This window comes from Nerophis ophidion, linkage group LG09 (genome assembly GCF_033978795.1).
Source record: "Nerophis ophidion isolate RoL-2023_Sa linkage group LG09, RoL_Noph_v1.0, whole genome shotgun sequence".
Taxonomy (NCBI): domain Eukaryota; kingdom Metazoa; phylum Chordata; class Actinopteri; order Syngnathiformes; family Syngnathidae; genus Nerophis; species Nerophis ophidion.
Window position 1 is genome coordinate 68,074,435 of NC_084619.1, and position 24,429 is coordinate 68,098,863.

General features: G+C 44.2%; 1 protein-coding gene across 2 annotated transcripts in view; it reads left to right on the plus strand.

Moving 5' to 3' along the window:
- The window catches only part of rgs17 (regulator of G protein signaling 17), a 30,755-nt gene extending 15,071 nt beyond the window's left edge, over window positions 1–15,684 (plus strand). For both annotated transcript variants that reach the window (XM_061911645.1, XM_061911644.1), the window contains 4 exons: window positions 2,405–2,535; window positions 5,131–5,205; window positions 5,270–5,501; window positions 6,472–15,684. In XM_061911645.1, the coding sequence (XP_061767629.1) occupies window positions 2,429–2,535; window positions 5,131–5,205; window positions 5,270–5,501; window positions 6,472–6,660 (603 nt within the window). In that variant the 5' untranslated portion in view covers window positions 2,405–2,428 and the 3' untranslated portion in view covers window positions 6,661–15,684. The remainder of the gene's footprint in view (window positions 1–2,404; window positions 2,536–5,130; window positions 5,206–5,269; window positions 5,502–6,471) is intronic.
- Window positions 15,685–24,429: the final 8,745 nt, after the last annotated feature.

Here is a 24,429-nt window from a genome sequence, read left to right on the forward strand (position 1 = left end):
CTAATCACCTGTCGCTATGTTATAAGCAGCCGCCAGGAGGGGAGACGGGGTTGGTGCAGGAGCCAGAGCGCGAGCCAGAACGAAAGAGAAAAAGACAATTGCTGGAAAGCAACTGAGAGACTTATTGAAAAATGAAACAATACTGTAACCCTGAAACAGGGTCTCATGTCGGTTCTTGGTGGTCTGAAGAACCCCCAGGAGGGCAAGCCCCACACTAACCAATAATAAATAAATAACTTCTTACCATCAACGCAGCTTCTTGAACAGGTGCGGTAGAAAACGGATGGATGGATTAAAAATGCACGAGGATGTTTTATATTTTGAACATCATTTTTAACACTGATTACAAGTGGAATTATTCATTATTTATCGTGTTAAGTAGAGTCAGCTCAAATTTACCTGAGAGCCGGATGCAGTCATCAAAAGAGCCACATCTGGCTCCCGAGCCATAGGTTCCCTACCCCTGCTTTATGGGAACCCAAGATGTCTTGAGTGGATTTCCCAGGTGTGAAGAACTTGGACGCCATAGAAACCAAATGACAATAAATGTTTTTTTAATGACTTTTACAAGGGGGCTTGTCATAGTTGCTGTGGGTGGCTGCTTCTAGGGCACTGCACACATGTCAGCTTCTAGAAATGATTGGGCAAAGGTTAGCTACTGACGTTAGCCACCAAGGAATGTATCAATGAATGTTTACCATGACGTCATTGCATTATTTGCTATGAGATGACTTTCTTTAAAAAGGCTAAACAAATGTATACATACATTCAAAAACAGATCTGTGTTACTAATCAGCATTAACATATCGTTTCGCTCTATTTTCAATTGCTCCTGCTTATTATATCATGTGCAAACGCCAAAAACTGTCAAGTTGTCACCTTGTGTAAATGGTAAATAAAAAAACAAAAACAAATCCTTTTTAACTAATATTCAATTGAATATACTGCAAAGACAAGATATTTCATCTTCACACTGAGAATCCTTTCTTCTTGTTTGCAAATAATCATGAACTTAGAACGTAACACATTGCAAGAAAGGCATTTTTACCAGTGTGTTACATGGCCTTTCCTTTGAACAACACTCAGTGCAGGTTTGGGAACTGAGGAGACACATTTTTGAAGTGGAATTCTTTCCCATTCTTGCTTGATGTACAGCTTAAGTTGTTCAACAGTCTCCTGCCTCATATTTTAGCCTTTACACATTTTCCATGTTTGGACTACAGGCAGGCCAGTCTAGTACCGGCACTCTTTTACTATGAAGCCAGGCTGTTGTAACACCTGGCTTGGCGTTGTCTTGCTGAAATAAGCAGGGGCGTCCATGATAACAACATATGTTGCTCCAAAAGCTGTATGTACCTTTCAGCATGAATGGGGCCTTCACAGATGGGTAAGTTACCCATTCTTTGGCCACTCATACACCCCCATACCATCACACATGCTGCCTAGAACACTTTCACCCTACAAGAGTCCCCATGGTTCTTTTCCTATTTGGTCCACAGTTTCCAAAAACAATTTGAAATGTGGACTCGTCAGACCACGGAACACTTTTCCACTTTGCATCAGTCCATCTTAGATGAGCTGGGGCCCAACTTAGTGTTTCTGGGTGTTGTTGATAAATGGCTTTGGCTTTGCTTAGTAGAGTTTTACCTTGCACTTACAGATGCAGCAACCAACTGTAGTTGCTGAGAGTGGTTTTCTGAAGTGTTCCTGAGCCCATGTGGTGACATCCTTTACACACTGATGTGGCTTTTTGACGCAGTAGCGCCTGAGGGATGGAAGGTGTGTAATATCATGGCTTACGTGCAGTGATTTCTCCACATTCTCTGAACCTTTTAATGATATTATGGAGCGTAGATGGTGAAATCCCTAAATTCCTTCAAAAGTGTTGTTCTTAAACAATTTGCTCAGGCATGTGTTGACAAAGCGGTGACCCAGCCCTGTCCTTATTTGTGAAGGAGTGAGCATTTCATGGAAGCTGCTTTTATAGCCAATCATGGCACCCACCTGTTCCCAATTAGCCTGCTCACCTGTGGGATGCTCCTAATAAGTCTTGGATGAGCATTCCTCAACTTTTTCAGTCTTTTTTGCCACTTGTGCCAGCTTATTAGTATTTTTTTGCAAAAAATAACAATGTTTTCCAGGGTGAACATGAAATATCTTGTCTTTGCATTCTATCCAATTGAATATAAGTTGAAAATAATTGTTTGTATTATCTTTTTATTTAGCATTTACACAAGTGGACATCTTGACTGCTTGTGTATATAGCCCTTAATCAAAGTGTCTCAAAGGGCTGCGAATAGGGGTATGAGTCGTCTGGTTTTCTTTTTGGGTGTGAAGTCATTAATCCTCATTATCAGCTGACAGCAGTCGCTCCTTATTGAAAAGTGTGTTCTTTGTCCCGAAGCCCCGGAGTGTGAGTGGAGTGGAGATGAGGAAAAGGCAAGCGGCGCACATCGAGGTCCCGCCCCAGGTCCCGGGACAGCCCCGGGCCAACACCTGCTGCCTGTGCTGGTGCGGCTGCTGCAAGTGTCCCTGGTAGGTCTGCAGCTTGCAACTTTCAACCTAGACCTGTAGGAGAAATATGTTGCCCCTGAGCAAGGCAGCAAGACCGCGGCTGGCCAAAAAAGCAGCCACGAACGAAGCCTTGTTGCGAATGTACCGCCATCTTGCAGTTTTTCCTGGCGCGAGCCTGCCTTAAACCTCTCTGAAAGAGCTGCATGTGGATCCATATCCATTCCTCTCATACAATACCCTCCTATTGCCATCCTCTCGTCACATGCAAACAGCTGTGAAGAACACACCCTAAATTTAGCCCTCCTGCCCGGGGGGCGGGGCTGCGGTCCACTTACCCTATTAGTGCGCCACAATGGGGGCTTTGAGGAGAGGAAGCAGAGATCCTCCACGCTGGGACCAAAATAGACTTGGTGGCGTGACAGAGGGGTTAGCAGGAAGTCTGCCACTCCACAGTCATGTGTGTTAGTCCTCTCTCACCCGCACATCAGCGTGTATTCATGTATTCATGTCATGTGCGGATGTATCAGCAGGAGGACAAGATCAGGATCGGATCAGATCTTTTTTTACAAGCAACACACGCCATCTTAGTGGCGACTTACTCCATTTATTCACGGCGGGCCACATTTAAAATATCTTGACCACCGGTGGAATGATCATACATGCCATGCAATAAACTTCTATTTGGAATAGAAACTTTTACATCTCCAAGTTCACTAAAACAAGCAGATCAAGACAATAAAGTAGACTTTGTCTGTTAGCACATTTTTTCCCTTGAATACAAATCACAACCAAAAGCAATAAATATATTCAAATATACACAAGACAAACAAATACAATGGCTCAATAAAGTATTGACAAACAAAGTTGCAGGCCTCCAATTTAAACTTTTGAAAGTCAAGGCAGCCCTCTGTACTTATAATCACCACTAGAGGGCGCCCTCTGTCCTTATACTCACCACCAGGGGCGTCACTAGACCTAATACTGTACTGGGGCACACCTGGGGCACTTAACATCAGTCCATTTTAGATGACCTCGGGCCCAGAGAAGCCGGCAGCGTTTCTGGATGTTGTTGATAAATGGCTTTCTCTTTGCATAGTAGAGCTTTAACTTGCACTTACAGATGTAGCGACTAACTGTATTAAGTGACAGTGGTTTTATGAAGTGTTCCTGAGCCCATTTGGTGATATCCTTTAGAGATTGATGTCGTTTTTTGATACGGTGCAGCAGGGGCGTCACTAGACCTAATACTGTACTGGGGCACACCTGGGGCACAAATAATTCATGTGAGCGTGCAAAGCGCGCAAGCAAAAACATTTTTAGCACTTATTTATCATAAAAAATACATAAATAGTGCTTTAAACTATGAAATCATATCAGATTATGTTGAATGGATCTTTGATGAACCACCTGAAATTAACTAATGTATTTGACCTACTTGTGCACTTTTTTACTCCAGACTTCTAAACTGCTACTGGTAAAAGCAAAAAGGAAGAGCAGTGAATCTATTTGAAATATATATTGCAGTAATCATCTGCAAATTTAACATCTACAAAAGTAAAACAAAAAATAAAGCACCTTTGTCCTTATACTCGCCACTAAAGGGCGCCCTCTGTCCTTATACTCACCACTAGAGGGCGCCCTCTGTACTCATACTCACCACTAGAGGGCGCCCTCTGTCCTTATACTCATCACTAGAGGGCGCCCTCTGTCCTTATACTCGCCACTAGAGGGCGCCCTCTTTCCTTTTACTCGCCAGTAGAGGGCGCCCTGTGTACTTATACTCACCACTAGAGGGCGCCCTCTGTCCTTATACTCGCCACTAGAGGGCGCCCTCTGTACTTATACTCGCCACTAGAGGGCTGCCTCTGTCCTTATACTCGCCACTAGAGGGCGCCCTCTGTCCTTATACTCGCCACTAGAGGGCACCCTCTGTCCTTATACTCACAACTAAAGGGCACCCTCTGTCCTTATACTCAGAACTAGAGGGCGCCTCTGTCCTTATACTCATCACTAGAGGGCGCCCTGTGTACTTATACTCACCACTAGAGGGCGCCCTGTGTACTTATACTCACCACTAGAGGGCGCCTCTGTCCTTATACTCGCCACTAGAGGGCGCCCTCTGTACTTATACTTGCCACTGGAGGGCGCCGGGGGGTTCTAGGAGGACAGGGGATGCAAAACAATAACAGTGCAATACTTTTTCATAACAAGCTCACTACTGCCTAGTTTCTCTTGTTATATTTTTATTCCCATTGTTTCTTTTTATTTTTATACTTATTATACTATTTCTGTAGTTTGATTCCATTTATACCCCCATTATTTACTTTACTTTTTAAATTGATCTCAACTCTGTACACTGCTGATGGAATTTTAATTTAAGTACTATCCGTCTATCTACCTATCTAGTTTTGTTTGAGCGAAAACATTTTTTCCAGTTTGTCCTTAATACCTTTGACACAATCTGGATTGTCGATTGTTATACAGACACACAAATTAGTAAAAACATGTGAATTAGAGTTTTATGCTGCTTGTCCCCAACACCTGTGACACGATCTGGATGGTCTTGGATGCAACGTGTGTATTGTTGTATGATCCCAGCACCTGTGTCTGATACAGGACTGAAGAGCGGATGGAGAGAAGTGAGCGACAGACCTGCACCAAGATGGACAGTATCGAAGCTGCAGAAGATCAGTTAGTCTCCTTCCAGCTGGACTTGTCAACTTCACTTCTTTCTAAATCTCTGCCGTGTTCCCAGACAACCCAGCCTGGACCAGGTCCTGTCCTGGGCGCGGAGCTTCGAGATGATGCTGCGATCGCTCGAAGGCCGGGAGATCTTCCAGGAGTTCCTGAGGTCCGAGTACAGCGAGGACAACCTCCTCTTCTGGTTGGCCTGCGAGGAGCTCAGGAAGGAGAGCGACTTGTCGGTGGTGGAGGAGAAGGCCAGGATCATCTACGAAGACTATGTGTCCATACTGTCACCTAAAGAGGTTTGTGAAAGACCTGGTACCGTCTGTTTAGCTTTGGACATGTGTGGATGACCTGGTACCGTGTCTTTAGCTTTGGACATGTGTGGATGACCTGGTACCGTGTCTTTAGCTTTGGACATGTGTGGATGACCTGGTACCGTCTATTCAGTAAAACTTTGGTCTGCAACTGCTTCCGGACTTTATCATAAAGTTAAAGTACCACTGATAGTCACACACACACTAGATGTGATGAAATTACCCTTTGCATTTGACCCATCCCCTTGTTCCACCCCCTGTGGGGTGGGGGGAGCAGTGAGCAGCAGCGGTGGCCGCGCTCAGGAATCAATCATCCACTAAAACCTTGGTCTGCACCTGCTTCCAGACTGTATAATCCAGAAAAACCTTGGTCTTCACCTGCTTCCAGACTGTATAATCCAGAAAAAACTTGGTCTGCACCTGCTTCCAGACTGTATAATCCAGAAAAACCTTGGTCTTCACCTGCTTCCAGACTGTATAATCCAGAAAAACCTTGGTCTTACCTGCTTCCAGACTGTATAATCCAGAAAAAACTTGGTCTGCACCTGCTTCCAGACTGTATAATCCAGAAAAACCTTGGTCTTCACCTGCTTCCAGACTGTATGATCCAGAAAAACCTTGGTCTGCACCTGCTTCCAGACTGTATAATCCAGAAAAATTTTGGGTTCACCTGCTTCGAGAATGTATAATCCAGTAAAACCTTGGTCTGCCCCTGCTTCCGGACAGTATAATCCAGTAAAACTTTTGTCTGCACCTGCTTCCAAACAGTATAATCCAGAAAAACCTTGGTCTGCACCTGCTTCCAGACTGTATAATCCAGTAAAACCTTGGTCTGCACCTGCTTCCAGACTGTATAATCCAGTAAAACCTTGGTCTGCACCTGCTTCCAGACTGTACAGTAAAACCTTGTCATGGTCCATATTTGAAGCCACGTTGTGTGTGTGTTTCCCCCCAGGTGAGTCTGGACTCGCGGGTGCGGGAAGGCATCAACCAGAATCTGGCGCAGCCCAGCAGCCTGATGTACGAGGAGGCCCAGCTTCAGATCTACACCCTCATGCACCGAGACTCCTTCCCCCGGTTCCTCAACTCCTGCGTTTACAGAGACCTCCTCGCCAGCAGGAGGCGCGCCTGCCTCGACACCTAGAGACCTTGCCCCACCTGAGGCCAGAAGACCACTAGGTCCAGTACTACTACGGTGCCAGATGGCCCAACACATCTCTCCCTCTTTCTTGAGTGAAGCTGCTTGATCTTCTTGAAGCAGTTTCTACCCTTGACTGGTTAGTCCAAAATAATGTTGGCTGGTGATGGTTTTCCACCAGCAGTTTGGTGCCAGGGGGAAGACTGGAGATGGTCCCTGTGGACTCCTCAGGACCAGGAGAGACAGACATGCCGATTATTCCTGTACTGTAACAATTAGACCTCACTTTCATTTCCACCTTTTGTTTTCTATCATTCTAGTCCACACATGAGCCGCACCTCTGCATGGAATTCTCCCTTTGGAGTAGCTTAACTAAATAAGCTCGCGACTGCAAGCGTTTTTTGGAAATACGGCTTTTCATCGGACTCGAAGACAATTTAGGCTTTGTTGTTTGAAGGCAGCAGGAGCATCCGTCCATCCAAGCACTTTCCTTCTTTAAGTGGGAGAAGTAAGGGCTAAAATTGTGGTCGGGCAGCTACGTGTACGACTATTCAATTATTGAAGAAAGGCCAGGCCTTCACTTGTTCTGGAAGAGAAACAAGAAGCGGTGCTGCTGAGTTTTCAATTTGTCCCGGAAGGAAACCACAGGTAGTCCCCCCCATGCCCTGCTGAGAAGCCAGCCTGACAAGCACAGGTGAGGGCAAACATGTTTTCTTCGAAGCTGGCCCTGGATGATGTTGTAGTGTGAGTCTGGGATTAGCCAAACGCCATCTTAAGTGGTCGAGCCGGCACAAGGCAGTTGGCAACTTGGAATGACCGTGCTGGCGGCGACGTTTGAGTCAGTCGCTAGCAGTCCTTGTTTTTGGGTGGAGGCTCGTACTGCCAGGCCTCTACCTCTCTTACACACTCTTTGAAGCTGGCCCTGGATGATTTTGTAGTGTGAGTCTGTGATTAGCCAAACGCCAGCTTGAGTGGTCGAGTCGGCACTGACAGTTGGCAACTTGGAATGACCGTGCTGGCGGCGACGTTTGAGTCAGTCGCTGGCGGTCCTTGTTTTTGGGTGGAGGCTCGTACCCCCAGGCCTCTACCTCTCTTACACACTCTTTGAAGCTGGCCCTGGATGATGTTGTAGTGTGAGTCTGGGATTAGCCAAACGCCAGCTTGAGTGGTCGAGCCGGCACTGACAGTTGACAATTTGGAATGACCGTGCTGGCGGCGACGTTTGAGTCAGTCGCTGGCAGTTCTTGTTTTTGGGTGGAGGCTCGCACTGCCGGGCCTCTACCTCTCTAACACACTCTTTGAAGCTGGCCCTGGATGATGTTGTAGTGTGAGTCTGTGATTAGCCAAACGCCAGCTTGAGTGGTCGAGCCGGCACTGACAGTTGGCAACTTGGAATGACCGTGCTGGCGGCGGCGTTTGAGTCAGTCGCTAGCCGTCCTTGTTTTTGGGTGGAGGCTCGTACTGCCAGGCCTCTACCTCTCTTACACACTCTTTGAAGCTGGCCCTGGATGATGTTGTAGTGTGAGTCTGGGATTAGCCAAACGCCAGTTTGAGTGGTCGAGCCGGCACTGACAGTTGGCAATTTGGAATGACCGTGCTGGCGGCGACGTTTGAGTCAGTCGCTAGCAGTCCTTGTTTTTGGGTGGAGGCTCGTACTGCCAGGCCTCTACCTCTCTTACACTCTCTTTGAAGCTGGCCCTGGATGATGTTTTAGTGTGAGTCTGTGATTAGCCAAACGCCAGCTTGAGTGGTCGAGCCGGCACAAGGCAGTTGGCAACTTGGAATGACCGTGCTGGCGGCGACGTTTGAGTCAGTCGCTAGCCGTCCTTGTTTTTGGGTGGAGGCTCGTACTGCCAGGCCTCTACCTCTCTTACCCACTCTTTGAAGCTGGCCCTGGATGATGTTGCAGTGTGAGTCTGGGATTAGCCAAACGCCATCTTGAGTGGTCGAGCCGGCACAAGGGAGTTGGCAACTTGGAATGACCGTGCTGGCGGCGACGTTTGAGTCAGTCGCTAGCCGTCCTTGTTTTTGGGTGGAGGCTCGTACTGCCAGGCCTCTACCTCTCTTACACACTCTTTGAAGCTGGCCCTGGATGATGTTGTAGTGTGAGTCTGTGATTAGCCAAACGCCAGCTTGAGTGGTCGAGCCGGCACTGACAGTTGGCAACTTGGAATGACCGGGCTGGCGGCGACGTTTGAGTCAGTCGCTAGCAGTCCTTGTTTTTGGGTGGAGGCTCGTACCCCCAGGCCTCTACCTCTCTTACACACTCTTTGAAGCTGGCCCTGGATGATGTTGTAGTGTGAGTCTGGGATTAGCCAAACGCCAGCTTGAGTGGTCGAGCCGGCACTGACAGTTGACAATTTGGAATGACCGTGCTGGCGGCGACGTTTGAGTCAGTCGCTGGCAGTTCTTGTTTTTGGGTGGAGGCTCGCACTGCCGGGCCTCCACCTCTCTAACACACTCTTTGAAGCTGGCCCTGGATGATGTTGTAGTGTGAGTCTGGGATTAGCCAAACGCCAGCTTGAGTGGTCGAGCCGGCACATGGCAGTTGGCAACTTGGAATGACCGTGCTGGCGGCGGCGTTTGAGTCAGTCGCTAGCCGTCCTTGTTTTTGGGTGGAGGCTCGTACTGCCAGGCCTCTACCTCTCTTACACACTCTTTGAAGCTGGCCCTGGATGATTTTGTAGTGTGAGTCTGTGATTAGCCAAACGCCAGCTTGAGTGGTCGAGCCGGCACTGACAGTTGGCAACTTGGAATGACCGTGCTGGCGGCGACGTTTGAGTCAGTCGCTGGCGGTCCTTGTTTTTGGGTGGAGGCTCGTACTGCCAGGCCTCTACCTCTCTTACACACTCTTTGAAGCTGGCCCTGGATGATTTTGTAGTGTGAGTCTGTGATTAGCCAAACGCCAGCTTGAGTGGTCGAGCCGGCACTGACAGTTGGCAACTTGGAATGACCGGGCTGGCGGCGACGTTTGAGTCAGTCGCTACCAGTCCTTGTTTTTGGGTGGAGGCTCGTACCCCCAGGCCTCTACCTCTCTTACACACTCTTTGAAGCTGGCCCTGGATGATGTTGTAGTGTGAGTCTGGGATTAGCCAAACGCCAGCTTGAGTGGTCGAGCCGGCACTGACAGTTGACAATTTGGAATGACCGTGCTGGCGGCGACGTTTGAGTCAGTCGCTGGCAGTTCTTGTTTTTGGGTGGAGGCTCGCACTGCCGGGCCTCTACCTCTCTAACACACTCTTTGAAGCTGGCCCTGGATGATGTTGTAGTGTGAGTCTGGGATTAGCCAAACGCCAGTTTCAGTGGTCGAGCCGGCACATGGCAGTTGGCAACTTGGGATGACCGTGCTGGCGGCGACGTTTGAGTCAGTCGCTAGCCGTCCTTGTTTTTGGGTGGAGGCTCGTACTGCCAGGCCTCTACCTCTCTTACACACTCTTTGAAGCTGGCCCTGGATGATGTTGTAGTGTGAGTCTGGGATTAGCCAAACGCCACTTTGAGTGGTCGAGCCGGCACAAGGCAGTTGGCAACTTGGAATGACCGTGTTGGCGGCGACGTTTGAGTCAGTCGCTGGCGGTCCTTGTTTTTGGGTGGAGGCTCGTACTGCCAGGCCTCTACCTCTCTTACCCACTCTTTGAAGCTGGCCCAGGATGATGTTGTAGTGTGAGTCTGGGATTAGCCAAACGCCAGCTTGAGTGGTCGAGCCGGCACTGACAGTTGGCAACTTGGAATGACCGTGCTGGCGGCGACGTTTGAGTCAGTCGCTAGCCGTCCTTGTTTTTGGGTGGAGGCTCATACTGCCAGGCCTCTACCTCTCTTACACGATCTTGGTTTATTTTTCTAACGCCGACTCTGGCCGCATGCGACGATATCGTACTTGAAAGAAGCATTTTTTTCAACGCAGGTGCCGCCAAATGTCCCGCCAACATGTTTGGTTTTGACGGCGGACCAAACTGAAATATTCACCGTTTTTCTGTCGACTGTTTTTCACAACGGCGCTACCTTTCGGAGGTAGCGTCAGGGGCGCCCGTTCTGTGGCGTTGTATACGTGGTGAGCTGCATGACGTTGTGTGAGACACATCTGCCAATAAATGCTGCAGTGTTCGAGGAAACCAAGAACAGGATGTTACCTCCTGACCTTGTTGACGTGCCAAATTGGATTTATTTGACCCAGCCTGGCAAAAGTGCAATTGCGAGCAACGTTGTAGTTAAAGGCCTACTCAAATGAGATTTTTTTATTCAAAAGGGGATAGCAGGTCCATTCTATGTGTCATACTTGATCATTTCGCGATATTGCCATATTTTTGCTGAAAGGATTTAGTAGAGAACATCGACGGTAAAGTTTGCAAGTTTTGGTCGCTAATAAAAAAGCTTTGCCTTTACCGGAAGTAGCAGACGATGTGCGCGTGACGTCACGGGTTGTGGAGCTCCTCACATCCTCACATCGTTTACAATTATGGCCACCAGCAGCAAGACCGATTCTGACCGAGAAAGCGACGATTTCCCCATTAATTTGAGCGAGGATGAAAGATTTGTGGATGAGGAAAGTGAGAGTGAAGGACTAGAGAAAAAAAACTAGACGGCAGAGTGATTCAGATGTTATTAGACAAATTTACTAGGATAATTCTGGAAAATCCCTTATCTGCTTATTGTGTTACTAGTGTTTTAGTGAGATTATCCCTTTCCAGTGGCCTAATGGTTAGAGTGTCGGCCCTGAGATCGGTAGGTTGTGAGTTCAAATCCCGGCCGAGTCATACCAAAGACTATAAAAATGGGAGCTATTACCTCCCTGCTTGGTACTCAGCATTAAGGGTTGGAATTGGGGGTTAAATCACCATAAATGATTCCCGGGCGCAGTACCGCTGCTGCCCACTGCTCCCCTTAGGTCCCAGGGGGTGATCAAGGGGATGGGGTCAAATGCAGAGGACAAATTTCATCACACCTAGTGAATCATTGGTACTTTAACTAACTTAATATGGTCGCACTCGTACCTAAAGGTCGGAGGGGTGTGGCCACGGGTGTGGTGACCGCCAGTGTCTCTGAGGGAAGCCACGTTTCTCGACGAGACGAAGGGGCTGAGCTTTTTTCCCCTCTCCTCCACGGTGGAAGCATCCCACGTTCGGAGGCGGCCAGTCGGAGGAGGCAAGAGAGGCCGAAGCTGCCTCTTCGACAGGTGCACGAGGAACGACGCAAGCTCCGCTCATGTGTACGGCAAGAGCCGACTTATTACCACAATTTTCTCACCGAAACCTGCCGGTTGACATGTGGTAGGGAACCATGTTCGCTTGACCGCTCTGTTCCATAGTAAAGCTTCACAGTCATCTTTCGGGAATGTAAACAAGGAAACACCGGCTGTGTTTGTGTTGCTAAAGGCAGCTGCAATACACTGCTTCCCACCTACATCTTTCTTCTTTGACGTCTCCATTATTAATTGAACAAATTGCAAAAGATTCAGCAACACAGATGTCCAGAACACTGTGTAATTACGCGATGAAAGCAGACGACTTATAGCTGGGATCGGGCTGGAACAAAATGTCCGCTACAATCCGTGACGTCACGCGCACGTGTCATCATACCGCAACGTTTTCAACAGGATACTTCGTGCCAAATTTAAAATTGCAATTTAGTAAAGTAAACCGGCCGTATTGGCATGTGTTGCAATGTTAATATTTCATCATTGATATATAAAATATCATACTGCGTGGTCGGTAGTAGTGGCTTTCAGTAGGCCTTTAAATACTAACTGCGCGAATACGTTTCCCAAGAGTTGATTTATTGTGACTGATTTCAGTCGTACAGGCCAATCTTGTCCTTGAATGTTCTGAACTCCTGTGGATGTAGCTCAACTAGATGATTTAGCCAGTGCGCTCCTCACAGGCAACGCATGGCATTTCTTGTCTGAACTCCTTTCATGGGTTCACTCAATATTGTGTTTGTGGGCAAAAGCTTTTTATTTGCCACTAAAAAAGATGAACGATGTTGAAGTTTCTGTCAGACGCTAGCAACAGCCAGGTCCAGCGCAGGAAGCGCCAAGGTGTGCATGCACGATGGACGCTCTTGTCTCCCTTTCAGACGGCTGGTCTTGCTTTGAGAGCAGAATGTAACATATACCTTTAATGGTGCAATTCAAACAAGTTTACATTGCTAATAACCGCTGTTTGTTGTGACGGAGATAGATATCTTTTTAAATCCTAGTCATATTTGGAAACAGCCAAGTGGTGTGCATGCGTTAGACCTTGGAGCTTTAGGAATGTAAGGAGTAGAACAACTCCTTCTTCTTATCTCATCCTGTTTCCAGCTGAGGAGGCACAACAGGCATATGTGTTCGTTCCGGTGGGTGGGGGCGAAAGAGAGATATTGAAGGAGACAGCGCTTCCGTGAAACGTTCAGATCAATTTGGGCAATGCGATTGAAAGGTTGTATCTAGATTGGTCTCCCAAAGCTTTGGTAATTAAATATCAAAAAGAGCAACTCTGTCTCGGATTGATTTAAAACCAGCTTATGTGTCCTCGAAAGAACCTGGGGGGGGTGACCGGCGGAAGAACTGGTCCAACGCAACAGTTGCTAAGACGCTCATGGTTAGCATTTGGGAGAGGTGAATTATTTATTGTGTCTCGCCAGTGCGGGAAGGTGAGCGAGACTTTGAAAGGTGGCTGCATGTGATTGACAGCTGACGGCGTGCAGGAGGCCTTATGGACTTATTTCTTCTTCTCACTTTGATTTTGTGGCCAACAAGTAGACTTTTCACTACCTCTCATGTTGCTTATTTATTTCACATCTAGCTTTTCCATCTACTTGAAGCCTGACACTGTAAAAAAAAGAGGACAGAGAACACAGCAGACATCCTCCTGTTGGATTATTTCTATGTTTTGTGTCCAGATCAACTAGATGTCTACAAATAAGAATTCAGGAAAGCACCGTCTCTAAGGGCTAATCCCATTTTGCCTATGCAAACACCTCGCTGAGGATTGGTGGTGGGGACCGGGGCCAGGGACCACTGCCCTTTGCTGATAGTCTTCAATCGTCACTCCGCAAAAAATGTACGCTTGTTTTTGTGTCTCTATGAAATCTGACATCTACATGAAAGAAGTAAGAAGGTAGTATAAGATGATGAAATAAATGTGACGTCTGACAGTATGCGGCTGGCGTCTTGCTAGGATGAGTGACACAACGTAAGTAGCAAGCCAGCTGTGCCCCCCCCTCCCCTCCCCATCTCACCTTCAAGGCCTACTGAAGTGAGATTTTCTTATTTAAACGGGGATAGCAGCTCTATTCTATGTGTCATACTTGATCATTTCGCCATATTGCCATATTTTTGCCTGAAAGGATTTAGTAGAGAACATCGATGATAAAGTTTGCAACTTTTGGTCGCTAATAAAAAAGCCTTGCCTGTACCGGAAGTAGCAGACGATGTGCGCGTGACGTCACGGGTTGTGGAGCTCCTCACATCTGAACATTGTTTACAATCATGGCCACCAGCAGCGAGAGCGATTCGGACCGAGAAAGCGACGATTTCCCCATTAATTTGAGCGAGGGTGAAAGATTCATGGATGAGGAAAGTGAGAGTGAAGGACTAGAAAAAAAAAAGACGAGGGCAGTAGGGGGCTTCACGGTGGCAGAGGGGTTAGTGCGTCTGCCTCACAATACGAAGGTCCTGCAGTCCTGGGTTCAAATCCAGGCTCGCGATCTTTCTGTGTGGAGTTTGCATGTTCTCCCCGTGAATGCGTGGGTTCCCTCCGGGTACTCCGGCTTCCTCCCACTTCCAAAGACATGCACCTGGGGATAGGTTGATTGGCAACACTAAATTGGCCTTAGTGTGTGAATGTGAGTGTGAATGTTGTCTGTCTATCTGTGTCGGCCCTGCGATGAGGTGGCGACTTGTCCAGGGTGTACCCCGCCTTCCGCCCGATTGTAGCTGAGATAGGCGCCAGCGCCCCCCGCGACCCCGAAAGGGAATACGCGGTAGAAAATGAATGGATGAATGGAGGGCAGTAGGAGCGATTCAGATGTTATTAGACACATTTACTAGGATAATTCTGGAAAATCCCTTATCTGTTACTAGTGTTTTAGTGAGATTATATGGTTGTAGCTGAAAGTCGGAGGGGTGTGGCGACCGCCAGTGTCTCCGAGGGAAGCCACGTTTCTCGACGAGGCGAAGGCAGCCGGGCTGAGATTTTCTTTTTTCCCCTCCTCCACGGTGTAAGCATCCGATGGTCGGGGGCGGCCGGTGGGAGGATGCAAGAGAGTCCGCAGCTGCAGGAAGAACGACGCAAACTCTCCGCTCATTTCTACGGCAAGAGCCGACTTATTACCACCATTTTCTCACCGAAGCCTGCCGGTTAACATGTGGTAGGGAACCATGTTCGCTTGATAGTAAAGCTTCACCGTCATCTTTCGGGAATGTAAACAAGGAAACACCGGCTGTGTTTGTGTCGCTAAAGGCGGCCGCAATTACACCGCTTCCCACCTACAGCTTTCTTCTTTGACGTCTCCATTATTAATGGAACAAATTGCAAAAGATTCAGCAACACAGATGTCCAGAATACTGTGATGAAAAGAGACGACGGTGCTGGACCAAAATGTCCTCTACGACGCATGACGTCACGCGCACGTGTCATCATTCCGCGACGTTCTAGCATGATACCTCCACGCGAAATTTTAAATTGTAATTTATTAAACTAAAAAGGCCGTATCGGCATGTGTTGCAATGTTAATATTTCATCATTGATATATAAACTATCAGACTGCGTGGTCGCTAGTAGTGGCTTTCAGTAGGCCTTTCAATCCATGTAGAAGTCCACCTTTTTCTCATCTGTTCTTTTTGAAGGGCTGAGTGGAAGACAAATGTGCTAACAAACATGAGCTAGCTTGTCAAGTCAACTTCCTGTCTTTCTCCTTGTATTTCCTGTTTGCAAAGAAGATGAGGATCGGGCGCGTAGCAAAGATGTTTTGGGGTTCCTTGATGTTTCTCTGCTGGTAAAAGTACACTGGAAAAGTTCATGTGTTCACATAAATGTCATTATTTACAACGCGTGTTGCTTTCCACAGTATTTTCTTATCAATCAATCAATCGATGTTTATTTATATAGCCCGAAATCACAAGTGCCTCAAAGGGCTGCACGAACCACAACGACATCCTCGGTAGGGTCTACATAAGGGCAAGGAAAGACTCACCCCAGTGGGACGTCGGCAATGATGACTATGAGAAACCTTGGAGAGGACCACCCCATCCTACCTTTACAAATCCTGCTTCCACGTAAACGGCCTTTTAATATTGGCCATATGGACTAAAAGATGCCATTAACCACAAACCCTGTTTCCATATGAGTTGGGAAATTGTGTTCGATGTAAATATAAACGGAATACGGTGATTTGCAAATCATTTTCAACCCATATTCAGTTGAATATGCTACAAAGACAACATATTTCAAACTCATAAAGATTTTTTTTTTTTTGCAAATAATTATTAGGTTTAGAATTTGATGCCAGCAACACGTGACAAATAAGTTGGGAAAGGTGGCGATAAATACTGATAAAGTTGAGGAATGCTCATCAAACACTTATTGGGAACATCCCACAGGTGTGCAGGTTAATTGGGAACAGGTGGGTGCCGTGATTGGGTATAAAAAGCAGCTTCCATGAAATGCTAAGTCATTCACAAACAAGGATGGGGTGAGGGTCAAAGTGAAACAATACAAAAATAATGTAAGTTAATAATACTAACACAAGTAGCACCATACTTGTCAACCTTGAGACTTCTGATTTCGGGAGGCGGGCGGCGTGGTTAAGAGGGGGGGAGTATATTTACAGCTACAATTCACCAATTCAAGTAGTGAAGTGAAGTGAATTATATTTATATAGCGCTTTTCTCTAGTGACTCAAAGCGCTTTACATAGTGAAACCCAATATCTAAGTTGCATTTAAGCCAGTTTGGGTGACACTGGGAGCAGGTGGGTAAAGTGTCTTGCCCAAGGACACAACGGCAGTGACTAGGATGGCGGAAGCGGGAATCGAACCTGCAACCCTCAAGTTGCTGGCACGGCCACTCTACCAACCGAGCTATGCCCCCCTGATTTATTTCGTATTTCATATATATATATATATATATATATATATATATATATATATATATATATACACTGTAAATAGGAAATACTTGACTCAGTGAATTCTAGCTATATATATGTATATATGTATTTTATTATACATATATATATATATATATATATATATCTAAGAGAAATAATTGAATATACACACACACATAACCCTCATCTCCTCATTTTGAGTTAAGGGTTGTGTTATAAATTCCCCTTTGTCAGTAATTAAGATAGAAGATAAAGTTCCCTATTTAATATGTTAATTGTTGAATATAATTGACTATTATTGTTTACGTAACAAGCTATTAATCTAGTCATGCACCTTTAAGTTGAGTTTGTTTTAAGTCAGGCGGTTTACCGGGCAGCTATGTTTACTTCTCGGGGTCCTTGAGTCGGTGTGTAAAACTGTGTAATTGAGAGTGTACTTAGCTGCTGCTGCTAAAAGTTACATGAAATAAGTACGCTCCCGGGTGAAGAGTCCCAGCACAACAACAACAACACCAGTTTATCCATATGGTTCTTTAATAGGTTGAATTGTCCATCCTTGTTCTATTCTCTGTCACTATTTTTCTAACCATGCTGAACACCCGCTCTGATGATGCATTGCTGTGTGGCACACACTAAATTGCTTTCATCAAATGCACTAGAGTCTGGAATCTTTCATCGCTCCCTAGCATGGCCCAAAACGTACAGTAGATGGCAGTATTGTCCTGTTTAAGAGTGTCACGACATTGCTGTTTACGGCAGACGAACTGCTTTACGGTAGACGAAAACGTGACTGCTGTTGTTGTGTGTTGTTACCGCACTGGGAGGACGTTAATGAAACTGCCTAACAATAAACCGACATAAGAAACCAAGAACTCGCCCTCGATCATTCTAGTTATAACGTCATTGGGCAGACACGCTGTTCATATTGTGGGAGAGCGGACGTGAAAACAGGCTGTCGACACGTCACTCAGGTCCGCATGGGGCTCCAGAAAATTAGTCCCGGGAGGTTTTCGGGAGAGGCGCTGAATTTCGGGATTTCTCCCGGAAAATCTGGGAGGGTTTGCAAGTATCCTTTATGTTTTTCGTTCCTTTTTAAAAAATATATTTTCGGACTGTTTTTGTGTTTGGCTTTGATCAGTTTGTTTGTTTACAGTTTTTTTGACACACGCCAGGAGCTTATTTACACTCTCCTGGCACGAGCGCAGGCACAAAAATGAAGGAGCTGAGAAGGACATTTTAGCCTGCAATTCAAAATACGTAAATAACACAAAAAGATTAATATATTGACAATTTTATTGGGAGAAGCACAACAAATATAGTTTAAGAATGTGGAAAGTGACCATTTTAAAAGAAAAATATCTGCATTACGCAAAGATGTTTTTTGCATGTGTGTGTTGTCCTGAAGTCCATCCATCCATCCATTTTCTACCGCTTATTCCCTTTCGGGGTCGCGGGGGGCGCTGGCGCCTATCTCAGCTACAATCGGGCGGAAGGCGGGGTACACCCTGGACAAGTCGCCACCTCATCGCTGTTGTCCTGAAGTCAAATGTTGATATTATTTACATAATTACTTGATCATATTTTTGTATTAGTGACTGCAATGCTTTCATTTGGAGCTAAAGTTGTTTATATTTATTGTATGCTGTAATCCAGGGGTGTCCAAACTTTTTCCTCTGAGGGCCGCACACTGAATAATCAAAGCAAGCAGGGGCCATTTTCATAATTTTTATTATAAAAACCAATACAAAATATGTATAAAAAATATGCATTTAGGCCTCCACTCAGTTCTGATCCCGGGACCCCAAAGTGTTTTGGTAAAAAAAAATATATAAAAAATGTGTCATTATTCAGTATGGTTAATTTTATTATTATGCAAGTTTTAAATCTCTAGATCAACATTAGAAAAAAAAAATGGAAAAAACACAAAATATGCAATATTTTCACCCAATACATTTTTGAGGTGGAATATTTGAGATTATATAATAATTGCAGCCTTAATTTTGGATTTTGATTCATTATTATTTTTTGAGCAATGACACTTATAAACAAATCACACACAAAAAAAAATGGGGATCCAAAAGTGTCCTACTCATTAAAGTGTTAAAAAACAAATTACACATTTTTTTTTTACTGTTTACTTTTAGCACAATAATCTCGAGATCAACTTCAGATCCATCCATCCATCCGTTTTCTACCGCTTATTCCCTTCGGGGTCGCGAGGGGCGCTGGTACCTATCTCAGCTACAATCGGGCGGAAGCCGGGGTCCGTCAATTTTAGGTTTTATTGTTGTTTACGTTTTTTGTTTGTATGTTTTAGGCCAGGGGTAGGGAACCTGTGGCTCTTTTGATGACTGCATCTGGCTCTCGGATAAATTCGAGCTGACGTTGCTTAACACGATAAGTAATGAATAATTCCGCTTGTAATCACAGTGTTAAAAGTAACGTTCAAAATATAAAACATTCTCGTGCATTTTAATCCATCCATCCGTTTTCTACCGCTCCTGTTCAAAAAGTTGCGTTAATGGTTAGAAGTTATTTATTTAATATTGGTTAGTGTGGGGCTTGCCCTCCTGGGGGTTCTTCAGACCACCAAGCACCGACATGAGAGCCTGTTTCAGGGTTACAATATTGTTTTATTTTTCAATAAGTCTCTCAGTTGCTATCCAGCAATTGTCTTCTTCTCTTTCGTTCTCGCTCGCACTCTGGCTCCAGCCCCAACCCCGTCTCTCCTCCTGGCTGCTGCTTATAACAGAGCGACAGGTGATTAGATAACAAGGCCCAACCAAATAATAAAACAAGGTGACTCGGTAAAAAATCTGGGTATTATCTTCGACCCAACTCTCTCCTTTGAGTCACACATTAAAAGCGTTACTAAAACGGCCTTCTTTCATCTCCGTAATATCGCTAAAATTCGCTCCATTTTGTCCACTAAAGACGCCGAGATCATTATCCATGCGTTTGTTACGTCTCGTCTCGATTACTGTAACGTATTATTTTGGGGGCTCCCCATGTCTAGCATTAAAAGATTACATCCATCCATCCATTTTCTACCGCTTATTCCCTTTCGGGGTCGCGGGGGGCGCTGGCGCCTATCTCAGCTACAATCGGGCGGAAGGCGGGGTACACCCTGGACAAGTCGCCACCTCATCGCAGGGCCAACACAGATAGACAGACAACATTCACACTCACATTCACACACTAGGGACAATTTAGATTACAGTTGGTACAAAATGCGGCTGCTAGACTTTTGACAAGAACAAGAAAGTTTGATCACATTACGCCTGTACTGTATATACCTAATATACATATATACATACATATATACCTATACTGGCTCACCTGAACTGGCTTCCTGTGCACTTAAGATGTGACTTTAAGGTTTTACTACTTCCGTATAAAATACTACACGGTCTAGCTCCATCCTATCTTGCCGATTGTATTGTACCGTATGTCCCGGCAAGAAATCTGCGTTCAAAAGACTCCGGCTTATTAGTGATTCCTAGAGCCCAAAAAAACTCTGCGGGCTATAGAGCGTTTTCCGTTCGGGCTCCAGTACTCTGGAATGCCCTCACGGTAACAGTTCGAGATGCTACCTCAGTAGAAGCATTTAAGTCTCACCTTAAAACTCATCTGTATACTCTAGCCTTTAAATAGACCTCCTTTTTAGACCAGTTGATCTTCCGCTTCTTTTCTTTCTCCTATGTCCACCCCTCCCTTGTGGAGGGGGTCCGGTCCGATGACCATGGATGAAGTACTGGCTGTCCAGAGTCGAGACCCAGGATGGACCGCTCGTCGGGACCCAGGATGGACCGCTCGCCTGTATCGGTTGGGGACATCTCTACGCTGCTGACCCGCCTCCGCTTGAGATGGTCTCCTGTGGACGGGACTCTCACTGCTGTCTTGGATCCGCTTGAACTGAACTCTCGCGGCTGTGTTGGAGCCACTATGGATTGAACTTTCACAGTATCATGTTAGACCCGCTCGACATCCATTGCTTTCGGTCCCCTAGAGGGGGGGGGGGTTGCCCACATCTGAGGTCCTCTCCAAGGTTTCTCATAGTCAGCATTGTCACTGGCGTCCCACTGGATGTGAATTCTCCCTGCCCACTGGGTGTGAGTTTTCCTTGCCCTTTTGTGGGTTCTTCCGAGGATGTTGTAGTCGTAATGATTTGTGCAGTCCTTTGAGACATTTGTGATTTGGGGCTATATAAATAAACATTGATTGATTGATTGATTGAAGGCCCAGGTGGACCATCTACGCACCTGTCGCTGATTTTGAGGCCGGTCCTGGCACACCCTGCTTCGCTGCAGGCCCGCAGGCCACACCGCCTCCACAGTTAGCTTCACAATAACAATGTTATTACAGAGAATAACAGACTTATTATACTCTATAAATGTTGGTTTTACTTAAAAATGTACATGATTAGTTGTGTAAAAAAATATTATATGGCTTTTACGGAATTACCTTTTAAAATATTTGGCTTCTTGGCTCTCTCAGCCAAAAAGGTACCCGACCCCTGTTTTAGGCCCTTCTTTAAAAAAAAAAAAATAAATAAATAAAGCTCAATTTTTATCTGGCAAAACACAAAATATTCAACATTTTCCCCCCAAAATATCTCAAAGTGGAATATTTAATGTGACATAATTAAAGCCTTGAATAGGTCAATAATTCAAAATGTCATTGATTTTGATTCATTATTGTTTTTTAAAGAAAGAAACAGCCTGCATGGGAGCTTTATGTTATTAAAGCATTGCAACATTTTCTTGTTACATTTCACCTGTTTGCTCTTTAATATCACTTTTTATGTTTTTAATTTTTTTCAATTGTATTTTTAAAATGTATCGTGGGACCGTTAAAAAGGACCCGCGGGCCACAAACGGCCCCCGAGCCGCACTTTGGACATCCCTTCCCTAATCGGTAAACAGCAGTTAGATGATGTCACTTCCGCTAAATTTACTTCCTGATGGTTGACTTCCGGTATTCGTTCGAAAGCAAGTCATGCATGTTGCTTTCTTCTCTCGTCATTTCTGTTGCCATCCTACTCAAAGCGGCAAAGAAGTAATCCCGTAAGTTGTCTTTAATAAGTTAACAACTTGTCAGACTCGTTAAAAAAGTGTAATAGTGCCGATATGTTGAATATAATTGTCCGAATTGGATACAATGTGTTCAAGCCATTCAGGCGGACGGGAGTCTCCCTCTGCTGGACATTTTCAGACATTACATTACATTTGATATGTCAGTGTAGAGGCAATAAGTGTGTTTGTGTCTCTTTGTTCTTTTCTGTTTTTCACCATCTTGTCTATGAAGAATTGTCAAAAGTACATGGTCAAGCTTACAACGTGTTGAGTTGGCATTTTTACACGTCTCCCGAGAACACTAAAGTGGGGATAACCTCTCCACGAAGGAGAGGGGGGGGCAGAGGAGAAAAGGAATGACGGCAGATCAACTGGCCTAAAAGGGGGGTCTATTTAAAGGCTAGAGCAGGGGTCACCAACCTTTTTGAAACCACTACTTCTTGGGTACTGATTAATGCGAAGGGCTACCAGTTTGATACACACTTAAATAAATTGCCAGAAATAGCCTATTTGCTCAATTTACCTTTAATAAATAAATCAATATATATATATAAAAAATGGGTATTTCTGTCTGTCATTCCGTCGTACATTTTTTTCCTTTTACGGAAGGTTTTTTGTAGAGAATAAATGATGAAAAAAACACTCAATTGAAAGGTTTAAAAGAGGATAAAACAGGAAAAAAATGAAATTTTAATTTTTAAACATTGTTTATCTTCAATTTCGACTCTTTAGAATTCAAAATTCAACCGAAAAAATAAAGAGAAAAACTAGCTAATTCGAATCTTTTTGAAAAAAAAAAAATATATATATATAGAACATCATTTGTAATTTTTCCTGATTAAGATTAATTTTAGAATTTTGATGACAAGTTTTAAATAGGTTCAAATCCAATCTGCACTTTGTTAGAATATATAACAAATTGGACCAAGCTATATTTCTAACGAAGACAAATCATTATTTCTTCTAGATTTTCCAGAACAAAAATTTTAAAAGAAATTCAAAAGACTTTGAAATAAGATTTAAATTTGATTCTACAGATTTTCTAAATTCGCCAGAATATTTTATAAGTTTGAAGAAATATTTCACAAATTTTCTTCGTCAAAAAAACAGAAGCTAAAATAAAGAATTAATATAACATTTATTTATTATTCTTTACAATAATAAAAAAAAATACTTTACCATTGATTTAAATTGTCAGGAAAGAAGAGGAAGGAATTTAAAAGGTAAAAAGGTATATGTGTTTAAAAATCCTAAAATCATTTTTAAGGTTGTATTTTTTCTCTAAAATTGTCTTTCTGAAAGTTATAAGAAGCAAAGTAAAAAAATAAATGAATTTATTTAAACAAGCAAAGACCAAGTCTTTCAAATATTTTCTTGGATTTTCAAATCCTATTTGAAGTTTGTCTCTCTTAGAATTAAAAATGTCGAGCAAAGCGAGACCAGCTTGCTAGTAAATAAATACAATTTAAAAAAATAGAGGCAGCTCACTGGTAAGTGCTGCTATTTGAGCTATTTTTACGGGCGACCTGGTGACCCCTGCACTTTGTCTTCCAGGCTGACAAGAATCCTTGTAGGACAAATTGCAAAGTGACAAGAAGTTTCTCTTTTATTGCAATACCGCAAAACAGCCGGAAACTTTTTATGTCTTGATTTATTGTAACCGTACTACTTTTGTCAGAAACAAAACAATTCATGCAAAGTTTTCTGTATGATTTTAACTCTTTTTCTCGTAAAAAGCAAGATAATTAATGTCGGACTATGTGCAGACAAAAAGTTGCACTTTTTGCATTTTTGATATCACTTTTTTATCATAACTTCACTACTTTTGTCAAGAAAATATATATCATGAAGTTTTTTTTACGATCTTACAACTTTTTCTTGTAAAAAGTTAAATAATTACAGTAGGATGATAAGAAAAAAGGTTGCACTTTTTTATTATTTTTGTTATTATGTAAGGACAGCTCAAATGTGTGGAAGTACTACTTTTTCTGAAAAATACATCAATGATTATATAGAGTGCTGGTACTAGACCGGCCTGCCTGTAGTCCAGACATTGAAAATGTGTGAAGGCTAAAATATGAGGCAGGAGACTGTTGAACAACTTAAGCTGGACATCAAGCAAGAATGGGAAAGAATTCCATTTAAAAATTGTTTCTCCTCAGTTCCCAAACCTGCACTGAGTGTTGTTAAAAGGAAAGGCCATGTAACACACTGGTAAAAATGCTCTTTTTGCAATGTGTTGCTGCCATTACATTCTAAATTCATCATTATTTGCTAAAAAAAAATAGCAAAGTTTGTCAGTGTGAAGATGAAATATCTTGTCTTTGCAGTCTATTTAATTGAATAGAAGTTGAAAAGGATTTGTTGTATTCTTTTCTTATTTACCTTTTAAACATTTATTATTTTTTACAAGCGTTCCTTGTGGTTCTAACAGGACGTCATAAAAACAACCGGCGACAGGAAGCAGTGTCATGTACCAACTTGTGAGAAAACATTTTTAATGTCATCCGTGAGGTTTTTACATTCCGAGAACGAGAAGAACAAACATGCCGACAAGATGTGATAACATCCTGGTGGTGAAGATTGAAAGGTTCGAAGCGGCCCACAGTCTCCAT